Here is a 25,446-nt window from a genome sequence, read left to right as displayed (position 1 = left end):
GGAAACAAGAGGGAGAAAAACATTTTTTTTAGGTCTAGAATGACATCTTATTTGCATTATTAAAACAAAACAAATACAAATGGCTAGTTCTCATTTGTTTGTAAGTATTTTATTTGATGGTACAAAAGATCATGGAATCTATCCTTTCTACAGGGAAGGCCACCCACCACCACAAAGTTCATAGACTGACTCTCTCACTGATTCTCTAAGTGATATACTGAAAATACTCCCTTTCTCTGTCCATCAATTTTTTCACCCATAAAATAGGGATAGGATGATAGCAGCCTCAAAAGGTTATTGCAGGCCATCACCTTCATACATAGAATGGACTGAGATTCCCAGTTGGAGGAGATGAAGTTTTTTCTCACAGTGAATGGTATATATTTTTCAATGTTTCTTAATTCCATTTTTTTTTTTTTTTTTGAGACGGAGTCTCATTCTGCCACCCAGGCTGGAGTGCAGTGGCACAATCTCGGCTCACTGCAACCTCCACCTCCTGGTTCAAGCGATTCTCCTGCCTCAGCCTCCCCAATAACTAGGATTACAGGCACCCGTCACCACACCCACCACCACGCCTGGCTAATTTTTATATTTTTAGTAGATATAGATATTTTTAGATATAGATATATTTTAGTAGATATAGTGGTAGATATAGATAGTTCTGAAAAACAAAGCAGAAGTGAAAGTTCTACCAAAGGAATTACCAAAGGTTTTGCCACGTTGGCCAGGCTAGTCTCGAACTCCTGACCTCAGGTGATCTGCCTGCCTTGGCTTCCCAAAGTGCCAGGATTACAGGCATGAGCCATCGCGCCTGGCCAATTCCATCAAATTACAACAGAAAACTCAAAGTCATGCTTTGTGCCTTGTTAGAAGTCTATGCTCCATGGGTGTGACCACTGCCAAAGCACAACACCAGGACAGAAAGAAGCAACAATTGCATTAAAGGACATGAAGGTAGTTGAAAGAGAGAAGCATCCCTTAGAAAGGCAGGATGGTCTCCAGGGATTGGATCCAGCAAAAATAGATGACAGAATTACCAAAGGACAAAACTGGTAAAGCCATTTCATTGCAGATGTCACTTAGTTCTCTGATGGCTTGAGAAGGATCATCTTAATGTGAAAAGTGGTAGATATAGATAGTTCTGAAAAACAAGGCAGAAGTGAAAGTTCTTCTTTCTGAAGTGAAATATGTGATTGATCAGATGAGAGGTTTGATTAAAATGTCCCAGATGGTAAAGTGAATATATTTTGATGGTTCAATGTTAAGCTCTTTGGTGAGAAAAACATAGTCAGGATGAATTGCCTAGCCTTCAAGAGATTTGATTCCAATATGATATGCACTTTTTAAGGTACTTGCTATTTCTTCTACCAATAAGGTAGTGCAATTAATGTCTGTATTTTTATTTTGGACTTCACAGACACTTGAACTATAAAAGTCATTCATTTGTTTAAATTTTGAAACATGATTTCTTGATCCAACAATACATTGTTTAATCTCTTCCTCTAGTTCTATGGCTAGGTATTTATTTATATTTAATTTAGCAACTTACTTCTTTGGTGGTGATACACAACTGAACAAACATGGCAACTAATTTGCTAACTTACACATCATTAGTGAGAATTTGAATTATTATAGGAGAAATCCATCCCTGGACCAGAGAGTATGACAGCACTGATCTATATCATTTTATACAACTACATTTTGAAGATTTTAAGAATTGGAAGTCCTAGAATAATTTAGTTATTGATATTTTTAAAACATGTTAACAAATACTATACTATTGATTCTATTTTTAGTAATTATTTTCAGTAATGGTATGCCAGACATCTTAGATCAACCCTTATGTTTAAAACAACTAGAAAACAATCTGACTGGAACTGTAGGAGAGGGAAGACTCCCTCTGCCCTCTGAGGGTTTGATAATTAAGTGTATGAAATAAATTGACAGCAGGCAGATTAATAAGAGAAAGACACAAAAATTTATTTTGTGGCCGGGCGTGGTGGCTCACACCTGTAATCCCAGCACTTTTGGAGGCCGAGTGGGCGGATCACGAGGTCAGGAGATCAAGACCATCCTGGCTAACACAGTGAAATCCCGTCTCTACTGAAAATACAAAAAAAATTAGCCGGCGTGGAGGCTGGCGCCTGTAGTCCCAGCGACTTGGTAGGCTGAGGCAGGAGAATGGCGTGAACCCAGGATCGCGCCACTGTACTCCAACCTGGGAGACAGAGCAAGACTCTGTCTCAAAAAAAAAAAAAAAAATGTATTTTGTTCATGGAGGTATCATATGAAAAAGAAGTGAATGCCCCCAAATCCAGTGAGATCTAGAAGTTTATATACTCTCTTCATAGGGAAGACAGGAAGGGGGATGTAGGCAATGTAGGGGAAAGGCAATTATTTTTGGAAAAGATGAATGGTCCCTCCAAAGAATAGGTGACTGCATATTAAAGTCACAGTAGAGACTTTAACATTCTACATTGAGCATTTAGGACAATTAATATACTCCACAGCTAATAAATGTATGTAGTTACTGTGTGTGGTTTTTTTTTTGTACTTTAGAGTTCTAAATGATGCCTCCCAGTTTTTATTATGTGTATAGCAGTTGTTTGAAAAGAAAATGAAATGGAATTTTAATTTTCTAACACTCTTACTCCAAGAGAACAACAAAATTACAAAGGTATCATTGATGTCCAGTTTATTATTATTCCATTAACTCCATTAAATATAATATGAATAATATATTGAGTGTATGTATGTATAAAGTGTCATTTGGCTCATGGAATATGTAGCTAAAGCATCAAAAGATTGGACCTATCTATATTCTCCATCTCACTGCTGAGATGAGCTTCATAAGCACACAATAATGTGGCCAAATATAAATATCTTAATAAACACAGAATTTCTTGATATTCTATAGTTTATTTTCAAGATGTCAATTTAAAATGTTGGAAAAAATAATTAAATTATGATCAAGCTACAATGCATTAAAATTAATATCTAGAATTACTTTTAAAGTCTAGTGTCAATGTTGTCTCCAAAATTTTAGTGCAATTATTTATATAGTTCAATATTCTTGAAACACCATTTCACAAGAACCAACTAGTAAATGATAGTAGTATACTTGGGTTATAATGTATTTTAGGCGCAACTCCATATATATTCACATCACATGTACAAACTTCTAATATTAATTAAGGTAACTGAGATGTAAATTTACAGGGTTTCTTTTTCTTTGAAAAGTGCAGACACTTTAGAAGTTATCATTACAGGACCTCCTAGTTCTATGTAAAACTTGAATTTTTGCATTAATAGGTGATGCCTATACTCTCAGTTTTATATTCTGTATTAATTCTACTATTAAAGCAAGCATGATATAAAACATAGCCTTAAGAAATTAAAACACACACAAAAAAAATCCCTTAATTTATTAATGGATACTTTTCTTCATTCTAAGCAGCTGAAGAAATCCTCTGGCAAATAGTTTGTATCGATGTTTTAGTATAATATATTAAACTAAAATTATTATTTGTAAAGTAGTGTCTAACATAATATGGCTTCCAGAAAGATATAGGCCATACCTATTTAGCTTTGAATGCTAGGCTTTAAGCAAAAATTCAAAATTTCTCTCTTTTCCATATCTCAAGATCACAGCCTAAGAGACTTTTAATGGGCAACCACTAGCTTATATCTTGGGAATACTGCAAATTAAACAAATTAGGTCACCTATATGTATCTTCATATGCAATTTGAATAAAAGGGAAATACAGCAGTAAGTGGTTAATTGGCCGAATAGTGTATGTTTTTGTTCTTCAGTAACAAGATGTTTTCCAGAAGTTTAGTAGCTAAATAGGTAAGAAATACATAAACAACCTTATATGGGTTTTTTTTTTTTTTTTTTTTTAAAGACGGAGTTTCGCTCATGTTGCCCAGGCTGGAGTGCAATGGCGTGATCTCGGCTCACTGCAACCTCCGCCTCCCGGGTTCAAGTGATTCTCCTGCCTCAGCCTCCTGACTAGCTGGGATTACAGGTATGTGCCACCAAGTCCGGCTAATTCTGTATTTTTAGTAGAGATGGAGTTTCTCCATGTCAGTCAGGCTGGTCTCAAACTCCCGACCTCAGGTGATCCGCCCGCCTTGGCCCTCCAAAGTGCTGCGATTACAGGTGTGAGCCACCATGCCCAGCCTATATTGCCTTTTAATTCTTGTTTTTACAATGATGGCAATCCATAATGTTATTTAATTGTTGTTTAATCCTTTCATAAGAATGTTATTCTAGTTTTTTTGGTAATTAAAAAGACAGCTCTGGAAACTTCCATAGACTTACCTATTGTTATTGTTTTGATTTCGTATCACTTTTAAAGATTGTGTACTTTGTTTTGTTTTGTTTTTGTTTTGTTTTAAGTAACATGGTCCCGTTAGTCGCCCAGGTTGGAATGCAGTGGGGCCATCCTAGCTCACTGCAGTCTTGAACTTCTGGGCTCAAGCTATCTTCCTACTCCAGCCTCCCAAGTAGCTGGGACTATACACATGAGGCACCTCTCCTAGCTTCACTTTCAAAGGTTTTAAAATCTAATCTTTCTCTGGTTTTAGCTTGCTTAATACAAAATTCAGTTATGTTCTATAGGAAAAATTTCCTCTACTTTGGGATCTTGGCAGTGATCCTCCTAGAAATGGTGATGGGCAAAACAAAAGGCTTTTAATTTTGTTGAAATGTGTTTGATAGGCTACATTAAAGCCACAGCACAAAGAAACCTCATAGAGCAAAGGAATAAAGAAATTATTGATGAAACTCTGAATCCTGGAAGGAAACTCAAAGATCATCTTACTAAACCCTACCTTTATTTACATTTGAAGGAATGGAAACCAAGAAGTATTTGTGAAAAGCATGCTGTCACACCAGAACCCAGATCTCTGGGATTCCTGTCCAATGTGTGTGTGTGTGTGTGTGTGTGTGTGTGTGTGTGTGTGAGAGAGAGAGAGAGTGTGTGTGTGTAGGAGAAAATGCAGGAGGAGGGGAAGGAGAAAAGGAGAGAGAAAGCACAATTCTCTCATTCAGCACATATGTATTGAGTGCCTACTATATGTCAGGGATACACCAATAAATGATATGGATTGTAACACATATTTACTTTTGTAAATGAGCAATTCTATTATAAAATATAAATATGCTTTTAGTTAGTAAAATGTAGGCAAAAACGCTTAAGATGTTTTAAGTAGACATAACTAGTTAGTAAATAGAGAATATGTTGTTAAATATAGATATAAGGGATGGAAGGGTCAAAAGATACCTAATGTTCATGAGGCACAAAATATACAAAAGGAGACACACATTCAGAATTCACAGATATATGAGACATCGAAGCACTGACTCATTATTCATGAGGCCTTGAGTCAGCCACACATTGGAGACACCATAAGTTCTCTACTTCAGAAACAAAAATAAAATCCATGGCTGTTCAACCAACTAATTGGTTGGGACCAGGCATATATATCTCTGTGTCTGTCCTACAGGTTGATTCAACGATGTAAGAGATGATTCAACAATGTAAGAGAGCTCAGATATATGGAAATTGCTCACACTTGATTCAGATAGTGCAGTTCTTCCAATTCACTTACACACTAAACTGTTAACTTGCTCTTCTTTTCCCCTTGCTGTTTGCTATGTTTTTTAATGAAGCTGTGATTTGAGCATTTTACTGCATAGTCTGCAATCCTATTTGTGCTGTGTCCTCTGGGAGAGCTTGCATGGGACTGTACTTGGAGCCTACCAGGGCATCAAGGTAATTTCTCACATGGTACCAATAAGGACCCTCTATCATAACAAAAATGTAGAAAAGTCACCTTTAGATGGCAACTTGCCAGAAGTAAGGGGAAAATGATGGAGGTGTGTTCTAGTCAGAGGTAAAATAAAGTACAGGGGCTCACAGGGACACAATGCTCAGCAGTTTGAGGAACATCAAGGGGGCCAGGGTGGCTAGAGTAGAGGAAACAAGTGAGACAGCCCTAGGAGACGAGGCCAAATACATCACTGGGGCCAGAGTATGCAAAACCTCATAAGGCAAGGTAAGGGCTTTGGAAGTTTCTGAGTCAAGGAGCAGGTGATCTGACCGAAAATTTTAGAAGGGTATTAGGATGCTGAGGGGAGCACAGACTGGAGAGGCACAGAGATAGGAGCAGGTACTACAGGTAGAAGCTATGCAATAACCAGGAGACAGGAGGTGGGTGCAGAGTAGGTCAGCACTGGCAATGGAAAGTAAAGGGCTCCCAGTATGGATTATTTATCCCTAGATTACTGCCAAAGAGGTCTTCTTTCCTAGTCTTATTACTCTGTTCAATTCTGACCAATTAAAATCTCCAAATGTCACTTCTTTTTCTTCTTAAAAGCACTTTTCTTTTCCTTTTTTTTTTTTTTTGTGATGCGTCTTGCTCTGTTGCCCAGGCTGGAGTGCAGTGGCGCAATCTCAGCTCACTGCAAGTTCCGCCACCCAGGTTCACGCCGTTCTCCTGCCTTAGCATCCTGAGTAGCTGGGACTACAGGCCCGCCTCCACGCCCGGCTAATTTTTTTTGTATTTTCAGTAGAGACGGGGTTTCACTGTGTTAGCCAGGATAGTCTTGATCTGCTGACCTCGTGATCCGTCCGCCTCGACCTCCCGAAGTGCTGGGATTACAGGCGTGAGCCACCGTGCCCGGCAAAAACACTGTTCAAAACAGTGCTTTCCTTTCCACACAAACAAATCTAAACTAATCAGCCTGGGCATTGTGTTTCTTGAGCCCTGGATGATGGTGCCTGTTTTGTTGAAGAATTTGCCCATTCTGTCTCATCTCTCTGACTTAGGACACACCACACTAAATCCTGATATATCAATTATATATATCATTAAGGCTTCTTTAGTTGTCGTCTATTACGATGTATGTCCTTTAGGACGATGACCACGTTCTTTTGTACTGACTGTTTCTCCAAGGGCACATTCAATGATAATCAATGGGGAGGATTTCCGAGTTAATGACCCTTTGCCATCACAGGTTGTCCACCTCTTCTTAGCATTAAGACCCTCTGCTTATGCACATGCCCACAGCTCTAGAGGGCAAGAAAAGAAGTTTAGAAATACCCAACCAGGCACATGGACAAATTGACCTACATAGGCCTTCCTCCATGCCTCCTCTTCCCCTAAACCCACATTTATTTTCATTCCTTTCCTTCTAGTCTGGCACAACATGTCAGTAAAAAGGACACAAGACCAGAAAGCAAATTATGAGATTTGGAGAATCTGTCTCAGAATAAGCAGTTGCAATATGCCTTATCTTTCCCAGAACATGTTCTTGCTCCACGTCTAGCAATAAAGTTCCAAGAAGGGGAATTCATCAACATCTCTCTGACTGATTTAACACAGTGAAGACATATCTGTTTAAGAAGTATTGGCCGGGCGCGGTGGCTCAAGCCTGTAATCCCAGCACTTTGGGAGGCCGAGGTGGGTGGATCACGAGGTCAGGAGATCGAGACTATCCTGGCTAACATGGTGAAACCCCGTCTCTACTAAAAATACAAAAAAAACTAGCTGGGCGTGGTGGCGGGCGCCTGTAGTCTCAGCTACTTGGGAGGCTGAGGCGGGAGAATGGCGTGAACCCGGGAGGCGGAGCTTGCAGTGAGCCGAGATCACGCCACTGCACTCCAGCCTGGGAGCACAGCGAGACTCCGTCTCAAAAAAAAAAAAAAAAAAAAAAAAAAAAAGGAAGTACTGCTGGTGGCCAGATGAGAGAAGCTATTGAGACATCTGCAGTGAGGCACCTGTTGCAAAGCCCTACCTAGAAGGGGGTTGTGGGGAACTCATTCCTTCTTTGGGATCAGCATGGTTCTGTATTATATTTTTAGAACAGTTGAGTTTCCATGTGTTCTTAAGGTCTAGGATGTATACAGGAGCTCTGGTATCACAGTGGACCCCACAGAAGTGGCCAACTACTTACATTTTAATTAGCTTTCTCTGCTTTTTTGTTTATCAGGCTAAAGCTGAATGTGAATCTGATGGCTGCTGCCTTAGTTCAAAGCCAATGGAGTGCTATACCTACAGAAGCAGAATTTTAATAAACTGGCCTGAGCAATAGCAAATGGGGAGGACTTCCAAGTTGATGACCCTTTGCCATCACAGGCTGTCTACCTCTTCTCAGTAATAAGACCCTCTGCTTATTCACATGTCCACAGGTAACCTCTAGAGGGAAGAAAAGAAGTTTAGAGATACCCAACCAGGCGCATGGACAAATTGGCCTACCTAGGGCAGATGCCTCAAGTATTTTTCTTCTGCAACTGACTATCAGCACTGCAGACTATTTCTGGGGGACATTCTGGCATTATTAGAAGCCCTCCAGCCACTCTCAGCTTTGACATGTCCTCTATGTAGTTTCTGCAATGAAAGTAATTAATGTGATTGTTCTCATAGAACAGTGATGGTTCTTAGGGAGCATTCTGGAAATTAAGTAAGTTGGGTTTTTGTTGTTGTTGTTGTTGTTGTTTTGATGTCCTGGTGATTGGGAGAGGGCACAGTACTGACATTTAGGGAAGGACCAGGGATGCTAGATGTCCTGTGAAGAAGTCTCAACTCATGCATGACTTCCAGGTATCTCAAAATCAATCTGAAGGTGAAAAACCTGATTATTTGAGGCTAAAACAGAATTCCTTTTACACATAAGCATGCAATGCTTATGTGTGTGCATAATTTAATGTGCACTGAATTTTCCAAGAATGCAATCACTTTACAAATTAAGAGAAGACTGTATTTTGTTGTATTCAAATGTCACTCAGCATTATTGGTCTTTTCAAAAAGAAAAAATCACATTGCTGAGAGTAATGTCCCTTGTGGTATTTGAGTTACCTAAGTCAGTTGGTTTGGTCCTTGTTGCATTCGGGATAGTTCATACAGAGTTAAAACATCCAACTACTTCATTTTGTTTTCTAGTATAGGGCCCAAGCATTTATAGGTTGAAAGTATCTTTATTATTAAAGATACTTTATTATCTTTATTATTAAAATACCATCCTTTATTTAGCTTTTATATCATATTAAGGTGCTTTAGCAATTTTTGAATAATTAAGTTAAATAGTATTACCTAAGAATTTAATTTTAGGCTGTAAAAAGGACCATAAAAGTATTAGACATAAAAAGGGAGCCTAGGCCTGACAGGTGTGAGAACCACTGCTTTTTATAAATTCTCATTTGTAAGCCCTGTTTAATGAGCTACACAAGCACCAACCTCACAGAAGGTCAATAAATACAGGTCACAACCCTCACTGCTACTCCAAATGGTTGTACCAGGACCTGACTATATGATTTCAAAGCCTGAGTTGCTGCCCTTGTGCCTTGGGATTTTAAGGCTCTTCCCAAATTAATACTCTTAGAATCCCAGTGTTTTCTTACAGCGTTTCTTAATTTCTCCATCAAAAATAATTCCTTTTCTCTAGTATAACTAAAGAACTATGGCTGAGGCACTTTTATTTTTCCTTATATAGGTGGGAATTCTTACTGTCAGGGGATAAAGTTATTTGTTCTCACAGTCTATCCCCATTGTTCTTTGCATTCTCTGACCCTCAATAAAACCTTGTTAAGTTTCATCACTCACATTTACCAACCCCCTAGAGATACTTGTGTGCGTGTTCAACTCTGGAAATTAATAGAAAAAATTTTTTTTTCTTCTGAGATGGAATCGTGCTCTGTCACCCAGGCTGGAGTGCAGTGGCACAATCTTGGCTCACTGTAACATCTGCCTTGTGGGTTCAAGCGATTCTCCTGCCTCAGCCTCCCGAGTACCTGGGATTACAGGTGCACACCACCATGCCTGGCTAATTTTTGTATTTTTCGTAGAGATGGGGTTTCACCATGTTGGCCAGGCTGGTCTTGAACTCCTGACGTCAGGCGATCCACCCACCTCAGCCTCCCACAGTGCTGGAATTACAGGCATGAGCCACTGCACCTGGACAGACATTTTTATCATTATTCAAGTGTGGAAAAATTTTCTCCTGTTTTTTAGTACCACGCATCTGCTTTACCTCATGCAGTCTCCTAACCTTTATGATTTGGTGACAGTATCAGAAAAGGAGAGGCTCTGAAATACAAGTTAAAAGGAATTGGGAAATGAATAAATTGACCATCTGCAGAAGTAACAGATATTTGAGATGGTTTGGAAATGGATGGATGATGAAATTCACACAATGTTTTTCCACATCAAGTAACAGGAAATGGACCTCAGATAAGTTGTGATCACATTAATTTAACATGCCCTTTATCAGGCAATGTTTGCTGTAATGAAATAAACAAACAAAAAAACAAAAACAAAATAAAAAAGGAGCATGTCCAATACTATGTCATAACTGAAGAATGGCAGACTGCATGAAATTTAGAAATGAGTGAAAAAGAATTAGGCTTTGTTAGTATGTTTCTTGCAATCTCCATGGAAGGGAGTGCTCTGTTTCCAATGAGGAAAATATAAATTTTTCTAATCTGGCCAAAGACCATTTATTCAGGTAAATAGTTGTTTTTTCAAGACATAGCTGTAAAAAAAGAAAAAAAAGTCCTTTAGGACCAGATTCTCTCATATAATTCTATGTTCCAATCTGTTCCTTTTTGCCCTATAAATTGTTTTCAGGAAAAAAAAAAATATATATATATATATATGTGTGTGTGTGTGTGTGTGTGTGTATATACACACACACACACAAAAAAAAAAAGTTATTTGGGGCAAAACATGAATCATGTGCTTTCTTGCAGCTACCATATAAAAGTTCCAGTGTAAAGCACTAACGTGACATGCTGGTTTGGATTAGCTCTAATCAATTCCCCAAGGCTGATTAGTAATGTCATAAATTAATCAAGATTGTTTCAGCAACAGAGGGTACCATGCTTGGCTACGAGGTGCAAATAACTTAAAAGATCTATCTTTGAGTCCTTATTTCTCTTTCTCTCTCTGTTTTAGAAATTTTAACCTTCTTAATAACTGAGAGCAATGGGCCTGATATGTGAACTTTGTAAAGAAGTGTTCAATTTTTTTCTTAATGCTTCTCTCCATTCTCCACATAGATTTTAGCCACCCCACACACAATATTCTTCTAGACATCTTCTTCCCTGCTGACAATTCCAAGTTATTCAAGTAGTCCCTGATGGCCCAAACTTACATATAGACATACAGATGCAGAAATATAGACATCTATCTATATTCTCTGTATGTTTAATAAGGAGTTACTTCACTATTCTTTATTCTGGCCTGGAGAATGTGTTTAGGTAACTTAATCCTTCTACATCCCCTTCTCACTTTCTCTTCTGGATTTTAACTACAGATTTCTCCATTCCATAAAACAAACCAACAGCAGAATTTCCTGCTGATTATCTGTATTAATGGAGAGGCTCAACGGCACCTGTGCTATGAAAAGTTGTGATGAAAAAACTCAAATGTATGATGAACTTACTGTCCTCAAGTATTTTGGTGTGAAATGGTGGGAGGAGAGAAGATACATAAATGAAAAGAGTATAATCTCTGTTCTAACAGAGAGAGGAGTATACACACATACACATACATAACATATATACAAAATACACATATACATACACACACACAGCCTCCAGAGAGATGTTATAAAGATTTTGCGGGAAGTTAAGTAGAGATTTATAAGAGTTTAGAGGAGCTGAAGGAAGACAGAGCTCAGCTAGGTTCTAATAGAGAGGGCTTCAGAGAGTGAGACTTGTGTGAACTTTGGAAGATAAGTTAGGATTTAGATAGATGGAGAAGCAGAGAGAAAGAACATTTAATTAAATGGATTTCATGAAGTCTGAATTGTATCAATTCTGTGCCAAATGCAGATTCAATACATCAAATAATGTGAAGAAATCAACTATAATGAAGCACCATCAAGGTCCTCCAAGCACTTCCTAGGAATCAGGATTTTTGGTCTAGGGTCTTTAGTCTACAGATTGAGAAGCAAGGGTACCTGGAGATTGGTTGCTGACTCTTAATTTTAGCCAAAATCTTGAGCTTTCGGAATCCATCCACCTTCTTAATGTCCTCCGTGAGTCTTCTTTTTCTCCTCCTTAAGAGAGGAGGAGCAATGAACAATATTTAGAAAATGAATAATATTTATGGAAACACTATTAGGTTTGAGTTTCTCATCTATAAATTTTCCTTTATGACAAACTATGTGATGCTTGTAACTTGTTTTTACACTAGGAGTTTTTTCCTATTATATTTTCCAGTATAGTATTTGACACGTAAATTTAATATATGTAACATATATTTAAAATGTAAATCAGGCTGGGCATAGTAGCTCATGCCTGTAATCCCAGCACTTTGGGAGGCCGAGGCGGGTGGATCATGAGGTCAGGAGTTCGAGACCAGCCTGGCCATCATGGTGAAACCCCAACTCTACTAAAGATACAAAAAATCAGCTGGGTGTGGTGGCCGGCTCCTGTAAACCCAGCTACTAGGGAGGCTGAGGCAGGAGAATCGCTTAAACCCGGGAGGTGAGGGTTGTAGAGAGCCGAGATTGTGCCATTGCACTCCAGCCTGGGTGACATGGTAAGACACTATCTAAAAAATATATATATATACACACACACACACACATATATATATATATATAAAGTTTAAATCAAATTATATCAAAACCCATGATAAAACATCTAACCCAAAACTGGAATATTGGTAACAACTTGTATTTACCTCTGTGTGTTTCCCCATCCCATGTCTTGCCTTTATCACTAAGATAGCCACTGCCAGGTATTTTTAAAACTCTCTCTTAAAAGTTTTCATTATCACACACTTATGTATACTTATTCTGTATAAGTGCTTCTATATATACTTCAACAATGTATAATTTGGTTTTATTTTCATTTTACTGTTTTGTTTTGTGTGTTTTTTTTTTTAAGAGATAGGGTCTCGCCATGTTGTCCAGGCTGGTCTCAAACTCCTGAGCTTAAGCAATCCTCCCATCTCAGCATTCCCAAAGTGCTAGGATTACAGGCATGAGGACCTGCCCAGCCATGGTTTTACTTTTGAGTTTTAAAAAATGTTATTATATATGAACCTTCTGAGACTTATGTTTCTAAAATTCAACCAGGTACTACTGTGTGTACCTCAATAAATGCATTATTTTGACCATGAACATGTAATTGTCTCTAGTATTTTTATCTATTAAAAATAGCATATTTTCCATTCTCATATGTCTCCTGTTGCATGTGTGCAAAATATTCTCTCATGTAAACATCTAGGAGTCAAACAGTTGGGTCACTGGAGTACACTTACTGGATAAAAAATACTATCAAAAATCTTCAGCAAATACAATTCGATGTGGAAGAGTTCCCACACTGATTCTTGGCAAAGACCAAAATACTTTTAAATATGCCACTCCTAAGTGTTTAAAATGAAGACACTTATTCTGATTTCCTCAGTTGGGGGTGGGGGAAAACAATGAAGAACAGCCCTTCTCCTCCTCTATTTTTTTTTCTTTTAAAATTTATTCCAATTAATAGAGATACAGTAAATGCAAGTGACACAGATAAGAAAACATGGAGCAGATCCTAACAAAAAAGGTAGGGAATAGAAACTATGTTCATAAACAGGATCCACACAAGAGAAATATGGGAATGAGTAAAACGGCAAGAGTCCTCCAAAAAACCCGCACTGCCAAGAATTTTCCCAATTAGAACACTCACCAGAGAAAACGGTGGTCAAGTTTCAAACTGCCCGCGCAGCGTCCGGATTGGCCATCGACATCAACTCGGCCCGATTGACGTGTACTATGCTGTAAACTGGGTTCAAACTTTTTTCTGCTGCCTTTCTATCTTAATATTTAGCAAACTCAAACTGGGAACAAGGGAGGAGAAACAGCACCACTCTCAAAACAAACAAGTTTAGTCGATTTGTACGTTTCTGTGTGTGCCAACTGCTTCATTACTAAAGTACACATGAAGTTTAGGGACAGAGCGCCGGAAACACTATGGATATTTTACCAGTTGACACTTAAATATTGTATTTTATTTGTGGTCAACAGGAATTGAATTTTCCCTTTACTACGTTTGTCTGATGATAAACCTGATCCTTCTTCAGATAAAAAATTGTCTCAAGCGTTGCTGCAACATGCAGTACATTGCAGTGCTAATTAATTTTTTCTTTCTTTTTTGAGACAGAGTTTCGCTCTTATTGCCCAGGCTGGAGTGCAATGGCCCGATCTCGGCTCACTGCAACCTCAGTCTCCCGGGTTCAAGCGATTCTCCTGCCTCAGCTTCCCGAGTAGCTGAGATTACAGGCGTCCGCCACCACGCCCAGCTAATTTTTTTGTATTTTTAGTAGAGACGGGGTTTCACCATGTTGGCCAGGCTCGTCTTGAACTCCTAACCTCACGTGATCCACCCGCCTCGGCTCCCCAGAGTGCTGGGATTAGAGGCTTGAGCCAAAATTAGTTTCTAACAAGGATAGTAAGGAATCTTGTAAATCTTCATTGTAACGAGTAACAAATATCTGCTGTAAGAAAAGTGAGTGCCAGCTCTCTTTGGGAAGACTGAGTGGCTCTGAAAAGAGCCTTTGGGGTGTGGGCCGAGACTGACCGAACGTTCCGCGGTGGGCGGGCTCACTTGGAGCTGGTGTACTTGGTGACGGCCTTGGTGCCCTCCGATACCGCGTGCTTGGCCAGCTCCCCGGGGAGCAGCAGGCGCACAGCCGTCTGGATCTCCCTGGAGGTGATGGTCGAGCGCTTGTTGTAATGCGCCAGGCGGGAAGCCTCACCCGCGATGCGCTCGAAGATGTCATTGACGAAGGAATTCATGATTCCCATGGCCTTGGACGAGATGCCGGTGTCGGGGTGGACCTGCTTCAGCACCTTGTACACGTACACGGAGTAGCTCTCCTTGCGGCTGCGCTTGCGCTTCTTGCCGTCCTTCTTCTGGGCCTTTGTCACCGCCTTCTTGGAGCCTTTCTTTGGGGCGGGAGCAGACTTTGAGGGTTCAGGCATGGCTGGTAATAACTGCCAGAAAATTAGAGAAAAAAAGGGAAGAAAGTCGGTAGCACTATCTACCTATCGCTTATTCCCTGCTTCTTAACGCAAATGGAGCGGACAATGAAGGTGTGCGTTTAACTAGTGGTGAGTCCTGGAAACGTATATTAACTTTGTCCAATCAAAATAAGTGTTTTTCAAAACCGCAATCCCATTGGTTAAAGCGAAACTGTAATGTTAGCCAATAGCATAGCTTAGTTTTCGTGCCTGTATTGACTATAAGTAGCCGAGCCTTAGTGTTGCGTCAGTCTCAGGCACGCTGCTGATTGAGCATATTTGTCATGTCGGGACGTGGCAAGCAGGGCGGCAAAACTCGCGCCAAAGCTAAGACCCGCTCTTCTAGGGCGGGTCTTCAGTTCCCCGTGGGCCGAGTGCACCGACTGCTCCGCAATGGCAACTATGCCGAGCGGGTAGGTGCCGGCGCGCCTGTGTACCTGGCGGCGGTGCTGGAGTACCTGACCGCCGAGATCCTGGAGCTGGCTGGGAACGCGGCCCGAGACAACAAGAAAACCCGCATCATCCCGCGCCACCTGCAGCTGGCCATCCGCAACGACGAGGAGCTCAACAAGCTGCTTGGTAAAGTGACCATCGCCCAGGGTGGTGTTCTGCCCAACATCCAGGCCGTGCTGCTGCCTAAGAAAACTGAGAGCCACCACAAGGCCAAGAGCAAGTAGTGGGTCTGGAGTAGTGCATTACTCATACCTCGGTCCAAACCAAAAAGGTTCTTTTCAGAGCCACCTACTTTTTCACCAAGTAGAGCTGTGTTCCACAGTTTTATCCGATGTCGAGTCATCTTGCAATGGCACTGAAATGCTGTATAGAGATGAAGCAAAACCAAAGGGCTTTTACACCACATTGTTTTGAGATAGAAAGTAGACACTGAAATATTCGCGGCACATCAAGAAATTTAGGCGCGGCAGCTCGCGCCCGCAATACAGCTGAAAACAATAGGAAAAGTGGGGCAAGAGAATAACAAAGGGAGCTGGAAGTTGGTTAGAGGGCTGAATAAGTAAAAGCAAAGGGCAGAACTAAGGTGGACGGGCGGGTGAACAAGAAGCGAGATAACAAGCAGTGAACCTTTTGCAGCCGAAACAAAGGTGAGATAATGTGAGCAAGGACCTCGTGGCCGGCAAGTTCTGGAACAAACCAGTAAAAGGCAGCTCTTCAGAGATGGGCATGCGTATTAGGGAGGAAAAAGTATCCTTAACAAAAGCCCATATGATAATCAGCTACTTAAGGTTCATGCATATGGGCTGCATATCTTGCATGTATTTAAGATTATGAGATAGAGGTGATGCACAAGCCACAGAGGCCAAAGTAAGCAACAAACCTATCAATAAAAGGGCAGATACTGGCTATAGATTAGGTGGCACTGGGAAGAGAAAAACACACGCACACACATAAAAAGACTTAAACTGCAACAAGCTGATGCTGATCTCATCTCGCAGAGGTCAATGCGCTCTCCCCCGCCGAGAGTGTAATACTCTGCTTAATAAACTTTTGCTGCTTTGCTTTGCTATCTGTGTGTGTGTCGACTAGTTTGCTCCTGGCACCAAGAGCCTGGAACTGCTTGGCACCATCCGGTAACACAACCACTTTGGGAAGCCGAGGCGGAAGGACGGCTAGAGCTTTGGTGTCCGAAGTCAGCCTGATCTTTACAAAAGTAGAATAACTGACTGTGCCTGGTGTCTCATAGCCTGTAGTCCTAGCTACTCGGGAGGCTGAGACCAGAAGGATCACTTGAGCCCAGGAGTTCGAGGCTGCAATGAGCTACGATTGCACCACTGCAGTCCAGCTTGTGTGACAGAGCAAGAGTGTTTCACATGAACCTAGTGTCAGATACTTACTTTCTGTATTTCAGAGGACTGAAAGCTAGCTAAATAATAGTTTTCAGTGTACCTGGGTTCCAGAGAGAAAATTGGTAAACTAACCTTTGCTCCTTGCTTGGGCTTTTAGTTTATACTTCATAAGACCATGGAAGCAGAATTTGGGTATCTGACCCTTCTGCAGAATTTAGGACCCCACGTGCGTTTGGCCTACCTATTCCAGTTCAATTGAATCTTTCCCAGCACCTATGGTGTGCCAGGCACCCTCCTAAATGGGAATACAATATTAATCCAGATACATAACGTCTATATCCAAAAGGAGCTTCAAGTTGACTTGGGCAAAGAATACATGTCATAATGGACTGTTTATGTAAATGATGGGAAAGGGTTGGGGTTAGGGTGTGAGATTACGCTAGAACGTGTTACTTAAAAACAGTATGAATGATGGACATTGTAAGTCAGGTTTTTTATTATATCATAGTCATATAGCCCTGTTCTTGTCAGTTTTTTCTGCTTCCTTTCTCTCATCAAGATAACTCCCTTCTTCCTCAGATCACCAAGTCCTCCTAGCTAGAGAGGGCCTTCTATTCCTCTCCACCTAAACTTATATAAGCTACTTTTTTCCTCATAAAGACATGTTAATGAAAACGAATTTCTACAGGATCTCTAGTCCATTGAAATACATTAATTTTTGAGTCTCTGCACACATTTTTATTTCCTAGATTTGTCTTCATTGCAATCGCATGCAACTAATATTTCTTGGAATAAAACAGCAAACACAACTGTCATAAACATTACTTTTTAAAAAAAAGTTACGATTATTTGATGTTGAGGACTCCATCCTGATTTCAATGAATTAATTCATTCGTTCCGTTTTAAAATGTCATCTGCGTTATTTGTGTGTATAAATTTTCAATAACTGTTTCTGTTACAACCATCAATATAAAGTAAATGATATGGCTCCATAGAACGCCTATAAGATTTTTGAAATTAAAATAAGTTTTTAAATAAAATATGCTGTCATGATCATTGAAGTTGATGATAAAATTATTCCATTGTTTCTATTTCTCCCAAGAACCACTATCTAATCATGAAAGCTAGCTAAGTAATAATTTTCAGAGTTCCTGAGTTCCAGAAGTAAAATTCTTTAAGCTAAACAGCTTGTAAAGTAACTTTTGCTTTATAATTATTATAATTTTTGGTGTTATTTATGCAAACTCAATGTACTCATAATCAAAACACTGACAAATGCAAACTTATGTATTAAGTAAAATAAAATATACAAGTGTGATATATCATTGTTTATAATTCTACATACACATGTAAAGAAAAATGGAGGAGCTGTTAAATGTGTAGCTTCAAAGTAAGTAAACTAGAGGAGGCAATCTTAAGATCAGAGGGATCCAAGGGGCAAAGAGCAATTAGGAAGATTTATAGTGCCTTATCACTTTATGGTATCATATCATCTGTGAAATATTGAATTAAATTAATGTCCTTACTGATTTGGTGCCCTCTGAAGGTGAAAAATCGGACATGAGGCAGATTAATAGAAAAAAAAGCAGACAAATTTACAATGTGCATGGGGAGAATCAGAGTGATTGCCCACCCCAGAATGTGGTTCAGAAGTTTATACACCATCCTAGAAAAACAGTTTGAGGGAGGGAGAAGAGGAATTCATTTGAGAGGATTACTAGGAAGAATGAATGGATCAGGGAAAAGAAATTAAATTTCTACCTTATCTTGTGAAATGAGCTCTTCAGGTGTGATTACATTCATCTTACAGGGATTCATTTTTGGTGAGTCTGGATAATAGGCAGATAAAGGTTGGGGAGGGGGAGAAGGTCTAAGAGAGTTTGAGGCTTCTGCAGTTCAGCTAGTCACCATGCCGTAGTTTGGGGTATTGGTTTCTGAGCCCCGACATTGACAATAAGCGCTAAAAATAAATATTTGTTATTTAAATTAACTACTTAATGCGTTATACATAATTAGATTAATTTATGATGTATTAACGTATTTAAAGTATAATATAAACAAAATATTTGTAAATTAGTTATAAACAAAAAATTATATTAAATAGAGGTTGGCTTTCTGCTTGATATTTTATGTACATTATCTCCATTTTTTTTTTATTAATTTTTTTTTTTTTTAGATGAAGGTCTTGTGATGTTGCCCAGGCTAATCTGTGACTCCTGAGCTTGCACAATCATCCCACTCCTGGACTCATGCAATCCTCCCACATCAGCCTCCAGAGTAGCTGGGACTACAGGCAGGTCACTGAGCCTGGCCTCTATTAATTCTTATAGTAGCTCAAAGAGGTAAATACTGTAGGGGCTAAGGGAAGTTTCACAGATAACCAACTGACAAAAGGCAGGATAATGGGAGAAATTTAATAATGTGCACGAGGGAGAATTACAAAGTCATTACCCCAGTCCCCAAAGGGGTACAGGTTATGTAACTTTTTTCATAGGGGAAGGAGGAGATGGGAAAGGTAGACAATTCCTTTGAGGGGCAATAAAAGATTGTTATAGAGAATAAATGGACCACAGAAATAAATTAGCTTGTAAATAATTGTCTTCGTAATTTATGTATTTATTTTGAGATGGAGTCTTACTCCATCACCCAGGCTGGAGTGCAGTGGCACAGTCTCCACTCACTGCAACCTCTACCTCTGGGATTCAAGTGATCCTCCTACCTCAGCCTCCTTAGTAGCTGCGAACACAGGTGTGCACCAGTACACCTGGCTAATTTTTTTTTTTTTTTTTAGATGGAGTTTCACTCTTGTTACTCAGGCTGGAGTGCAATGGTGCAATCTTGGCTCACTGCAACCTCCGCCTTCCAGGTTCGAGTGATTCTCCTGCCTCAGCCTCCCAAGTAGCTGGGATTACAGGCATGCGCCACCACCTGGCTAATTTTTTGTAAACTTTGTAGAGACGGGGATTCACCATGTTGGCCAGGCTGGTTTCGAACTCCTGAGCTCAAGGGATCCACCTGCCTTGACCTCCTACAGTGCTGGGATTATGGAGAGGAGCCATGGCATCTAGTATGTCTTGGTAATTTAAATGAGACGGAGAGGAAGGCATTATCTTGAAAAATCCATATCCAGTCTTCTTTTCTGCAATAATGAAATAACTAGGGAGGGGATAGAAGGCAATTCTGTTTCTTTTGTTAAGAAATTTTCTTGGTTCGATTAGGAAATGTCAGAGTTCCTTCGCATGTATAGGAAAGAGAAACAAGACGAGGTTAGAGGGGCTTTGATTCTGAAGCTTATTTCTGAGGCCTTTCAGTGTTCAAAAGCACTCAGCATGCCCAAGAACCACATTTTGGGGAATCATTCTGCACCCCAACAGTACCATCACTATCCTGATCTAACTTTGTAGATGAGCAAAGATTTAAAGAGAATAAACAAGTCACTTCGTGTCTGATCAGTAACAAGTCAGCTTGAGTCTGATAGGTAAACATTTAATCTAAAACCAAAGTTTTCTAATTCCAGAGTTTCAGCTCTTAACTACTTTGTAAACAAAGAATTGAATACTAAGAGATTATATTAGAATAGTTATAGGAGTTTTATAATTTTCAAAGGTGTTAAAATAATTTCAGAGTGGCCGGGCACAGTGACCTCACACCTGTAATCCCAGCACTTTGGGAGGCCAAGGTATGTGGATCACGAGATCAGGAGTTCAAGACTAGCCTGACCAACATGGTGAAACCCTGTCTCCACAAAGATACAAAAAAATTAGCCGGGCGTGGTGGTGAGTGCCTGTAATCCCAGCTACTCGGGAGACTAAGGTGGGAGAATCACTTGAACCCTGGAGGTGGAGGTTGCAGTGAGCTGAGATTGGGCCATTGCACTCCAGCCTGAGTGAAAGGACAAGACTCTGTTACAAAAAAAATAAAAATTTCAGAGTATAACCCTGTATTTACTAAGAAAGAAAATTAAATATACGGAAACAAAGTTGTTCCATAATGGTTGATAACAAATCTTTGGTTGGGTCATGTAAAAGTGTCTTTTTTAAAACCTACAAGCGTCCAAGCGCGGTGGCTCACGCCTGTAATCCCAACACTTTCTGAGGCTGAGGCGGTCGGATCACGATGTCAAGAGATCAAGACCATCCTGTCCAACATGGTGAAACCTGGTCTCTACCAAAAATACAAAAAAATTAGCTGGGCGTGGTGGCGCATGCCTGTGCCGCGCTACTCCGGAGGTCGAGGCATGAGAATTGCTTGAACCTGGGAGACGGAGGTTGCAGTGAACCTAGATCGCGCCACTGCTCTCCAGCCTGACGACAGAGCAAGACTCCATCCCCCTCCCAAAAAAAGCGCCCGCCCCACACACAAAACCTACAAACACTAATTTTCTAGTTATAAGAACTTGTTTTAAGGATATTAATTCTATTCCAAATAAGTCCTAACGCTAACGCAATTATTATCAAAATCTCAAAGAGATTTTTATTCAAACTTCACAAAAGGTCTCCAAAGTTGCCAAGAAACCTTGGTGAAACAAATTAGGAAATTTGGAAAGGAAATAATGAGGGGACCAGCAGTACCAAATCATGAGACCTCTAATTCAGTTTTAAATATTAATGTAATAAAAATTTAAAGTTTGGTGTAATAAATCATACAAATTTCAATATTGGTCCCAAGCATAGAGAAAAAATAAATTTATTTTGAATGTTGAAAACATTATTCTTAAAATACAGCGGATTAAAAAATTGCTGGGGAACTGATTAAAACTGTATTGATAATTCCTAAGAAAGACACTATTTTATCTCTTTAATAGAAATTGATTAAACTGTAATCAATATAAGGAGGTTACAAAACGCCATATACAACACTGTATACATTTTCTTGGAAAAATATGTGCAACTGCTTTGCAAAATACGTTATAAACTAGCACTAGTGATCTCTGTGTGATGGGATAACAGGTTGTACTTTCTTAATTTCTTGTCGTTTCTTGTATTCCCCACAGTATTGATGTATATCTTCTGCGTTCAAAAGCAATTTTTTAAAGCCTTATAACGTGGTAACAAAACAGGTTGCACATTACAAAATTCGGAACACGGAAACAAGAAGCTCGCCTTTTTTCCCTATTTCGGTTTGGCCCTTTCGATTTCCCCTCCCCCACCGGGGCGGGACTTCCCGCCGACTTCTTTCAGGTTCTCAGTTCGGTCCGCCAACTGTCTTATAAAGGCGCTGCCTCAGGCCAGAGTCCTCACAAGGCGTTGTGTACGACTCGTCTTGCTCATCATGTCTGGCCGCGGCAAAGGCGGGAAGGGTCTTGGCAAAGGCGGCGCTAAGCGCCACCGCAAGGTGCTGCGTGACAACATCCAGGGCATCACCAAGCCGGCCATCCGGCGCCTTGCTCGCCGCGGCGGCGTGAAGCGCATCTCTGGCCTCATCTACGAGGAGACCCGTGGGGTGCTGAAAGTCTTCCTGGAGAACGTGATCCGGGACGCTGTGACCTACACGGAGCACGCCAAGCGCAAGACGGTCACCGCCATGGATGTGGTTTACGCGCTGAAGCGCCAGGGTCGCACCCTCTACGGTTTCGGCGGTTAAGCGTCCTAGTCTACCAAGAAAAGGCCCTTTTCAGGGCCCCCACTTTCTCAGTTGAGGAGCCGTGATGCTTGTTTGCCCAGATTCTCTTTACTGTTTGTCCGCACCTGCTGAGTTTGCCCTATCGGAGCATGCGTCCCTCCCTAGTCGCTGTAAGTAGGTATCAGTCACTAATCGCTTTCCAGTACCAGTAAATACAATACTCAACACAGCTTCTTTCAGGTGTTCCAGGGCTTACTGACATGGGGTGTCGCGCAGACCGTAGTGCAGTGTCATGGCTCACTGTAGCCTCCGGATTAGCTGGAACCTCGCGCGCGCCACCACGCAACGCTAATTGTTTTTCCAAAGACCAGGTCTGCGTATGTTTCCCAGGCTAGTTTCAATATCCTGGCCTCAAATAATTGTCTCGCCTATACCTAGTGTTGGCATTACAGGAGTGAGCCACCACACATGGCCACGATACTCTTGTTGAGGTTTTAAAGTTAGTTATATTTAAGTGCCAATTTTCGAAGTATAGCTGGGGAGGAAAGTCAAGCAGTTGTTACATGTTTCTGGCACTGTAAATCCAACTGCTGAACACAAGACCTTCTTATGCAACAACCTTTAATACGTGAACCGTAAATAAGTTTAGTTTATCGGTTTTGGCCCAATTCTTGAGAAAAGTGAGAATTTGAATCCTTGAGTAGAAATATGTAGCTACTCAGTACAACAAAGAATGATCACAACAAAGACTAACTTACCCTTTGTTACTGAACGTGGGTCAGAGCTTTACCGCTGAGAATTCCTCAGCCTTTGAGTGTTTTCTTATTTACAATTGAAGTTGATAAGATGGTATTAAAAGTGAGATTCCTAAGTAAATTTAAAGGCCTGAAAGACCAGTGATTAATGGGAAGTGCTAATAAGTCATATTTGAGGTTATCCAACCCGAGATTCTGATTTAATTGGTTTAAGGACACCATCACCTTGTAGGTTAGATTTAAAAAATAATAATTGCATTAAGGAAAGAAACTGTTGGTATTTAAACAGAAAATTTTCCTTCCTGATTCTTACATGCTGTCACTTAGACAAATCTCTGGTCTACACGGCTGGATCTCTTTCTGCTAAATTCTGTGCTACCCTGTAAAAAAGAACTGAGATTAATAAAACGGTAGTGAGAACACAGGGAAAGATAAAAATCATAGCAAGCCTATCCAGTCATGCTGTAGTCATCCTCATAAGGATAGGGAAGGATCTTGCCTTTCATTTACCACACAAAGTATGAGTACAAACTTTAAAAAGATAGGATACTATAGGAATAATGAAGATGTCTCCACTGGCAAAAACTGTGTGAAAAAATGCACTTGACACAGGTCTTTCCTATGGCTTCATAATAGACAAAGATTTGATTACACAATTGCTGGCTGAATCTAGAATACTAAAATGTGGCTGTTAGAAAATGTTGCTGTCTGGGCATGGTGTCATGCCTGTAATCCCAGCAATTTTGGAGGCCAAGGCTGGCAGATAGATTTAGGCCAGGAGTTGGAGACCATTCTGGCCTACATGGTGAAACCCCATCTCTACTAAAAATACAAAAAATTAGCCAGGCGTGGTGGCACACGCTTGTAATCCCAGCTACGCGAGAGGCTGAGGCTGAGAATCGCTTAAACCTGGGACTCAGAGGTTCCAGTAAACCGAGATCACGCCTCTGCCCTCCAGACACAAGAGTGTCACACACACACACAAAAAGATTGCTCTTACCCAGGGATGATGGTCAGATGCAATTACGGGTTACGGGCCTGGCATAAATGAGTAATGCTAAGTGTTTCACACTAAACATACTATTGTCAGTGTCCTAAGTGCTTTTTATTTACCAATTCATTTACACTTATTCTTTGTCTTTTTTTTTTTTTTTTTAACTTTTTGTGGTAAACAGGGTTTCACTACATGGCTTAGGCAGGTCTCCAATTCCTGGGCTCAAGCTGTCCTCCCACATCTACCTCCTTAAAAGTGGAGATTACAGGCATGAGCCACCTGGCCCAACTCATTTAATCCTTACAACAACCCTTAGAGCTAGGAACTATTTTTATCATCATCACATAATTGTTTACAAAAATACAGAGGCTTAGCGAGCATATGCACCTCACCCCAAGATCCCACGACTAGAATATGATTGTTACAGATTTGATTGCAAATAATCTGCTTCTTATGATTGTGCTTAAATTTTTCACCATGTCACATCGCTTTGGTGGTGTAAAGTTATAAAACATTTACGTCTTAACTTTAAAAATGTATTTTTGGCCCAGCGCGATGGCTCATGCCTATAATCCTAACACTTTGGGAAGATGAGTCAGTCAGATGGCTTAAGACCAGGAGTTCGAGACCAGCCTGAACAACATCCTGAGACCCCTTCTCTACTAAAAATACACAAAAATTAGCTGGGCATGGTGGCCTGCATGTATAATCTCAGCTACTCCGGAGACTGAGGCACCAGAACCGCTTGAACCCAGGAGGCAGAGGTTGCAATGAGCGGAGATCCTGCCATTGCTCTCCAGCCTGGGTGACAGAGTAACGCTCTGTCTCAAAAAATATATATATATATACACACACATACACACACACACAGATATACATAGTTAAAATATATATATTATTTTTTACATCTTAAAGAGAAACGTTATCATTTATATCCAAAAAATTTATTTAGGCCCATGTAGCAATTCCAGATCTGACAAATTTTTGGGATTTAAAACTGTTTTTCATGTAAAATACAATATTTTTCCCTTAACAAAACTTCAAGTTAAAAAAAAAGTATAATTTAAATTCCCCTATGGTAATTACTTGGACTACAAAGTTTTGTACTTTTGCTTTAACTGAATCAATGCCACTATTATTGTCCTTCCAGATCTTTTGATATCACCAATTACACATCCATCATTTTCATGATCATAACGAGTGACTGAGCCTCACCAAAAAAAAAAAAAAAAAAAAAAAGCTTTACTCACTGGATTTCATTTATGAATTTAAACTTATAAAGCTCTTTCAATAAATCAAGTATCCAATGCC

At 40.1% G+C, this 25,446-nt stretch overlaps 4 protein-coding genes across 6 annotated transcripts in view; 2 read left to right on the top strand and 2 right to left on the bottom strand.

The window, feature by feature from the left end:
• Window positions 1–22,448, top strand: part of LOC105547630 — a 40,992-nt gene extending 18,544 nt beyond the window's left edge. Inside the window, exon 3 of the mRNA XM_011991287.1 lies at window positions 22,068–22,448. Within this exon, the coding sequence (XP_011846677.1) occupies window positions 22,068–22,407 (340 nt within the window). The 3' untranslated portion in view covers window positions 22,408–22,448. The remainder of the gene's footprint in view (window positions 1–22,067) is intronic.
• On the bottom strand, window positions 706–15,102 carry LOC105547586 (histone H2B type 1-N). Of its 3 annotated transcripts, XR_001007239.1 has the most exons (3): window positions 14,580–15,070; window positions 11,969–12,067; window positions 706–1,141 (listed from the first exon to the last, which is right to left on the bottom strand). XR_001007239.1 is itself a non-coding variant. In XM_011991242.1 (2 exons), the coding sequence occupies exon 1, from the start codon at window positions 14,981–14,983 to the stop codon at window positions 14,603–14,605; it is 381 nt and encodes a 126-aa protein (XP_011846632.1). In that variant the 5' UTR covers window positions 14,984–15,070; the 3' UTR covers window positions 11,864–12,067; window positions 14,580–14,602. The 3 variants fall into 3 exon arrangements, 2 of the variants coding, with proteins under 2 accessions (XP_011846632.1, XP_011846633.1); XM_011991242.1 differs by lacking the exon at window positions 706–1,141 and having other exon boundaries at window positions 11,864–12,067; XM_011991243.1 differs by lacking the exon at window positions 706–1,141 and having other exon boundaries at window positions 11,971–12,064; window positions 14,576–15,102.
• Window positions 15,278–18,144, top strand: LOC105547588 (histone H2A type 1-H-like). Its single transcript, XM_011991244.1, has one exon. It carries the CDS (start codon window positions 15,307–15,309, stop codon window positions 15,697–15,699), a length of 393 nt encoding a protein of 130 aa, XP_011846634.1. The 5' UTR covers window positions 15,278–15,306; the 3' UTR covers window positions 15,700–18,144.
• Window positions 22,449–23,674: 1,226 nt separating the features above from the next.
• The window catches only part of LOC105547629 (histone H4-like), a 3,011-nt gene continuing 1,239 nt past the window's right edge, over window positions 23,675–25,446 (bottom strand). Inside the window, exon 2 of the mRNA XM_011991286.1 lies at window positions 23,675–23,759. Within this exon, the coding sequence (XP_011846676.1) occupies window positions 23,675–23,759 (85 nt within the window). The remainder of the gene's footprint in view (window positions 23,760–25,446) is intronic.

Source organism: Mandrillus leucophaeus, unplaced genomic scaffold (genome assembly GCF_000951045.1).
Source record: "Mandrillus leucophaeus isolate KB7577 unplaced genomic scaffold, Mleu.le_1.0 Scaffold392, whole genome shotgun sequence".
Classification (NCBI taxonomy): domain Eukaryota; kingdom Metazoa; phylum Chordata; class Mammalia; order Primates; family Cercopithecidae; genus Mandrillus; species Mandrillus leucophaeus.
The sequence above is the reverse complement of the archived record's forward strand: the minus strand, read 5'-3'. Positions and strand labels throughout refer to the sequence as shown.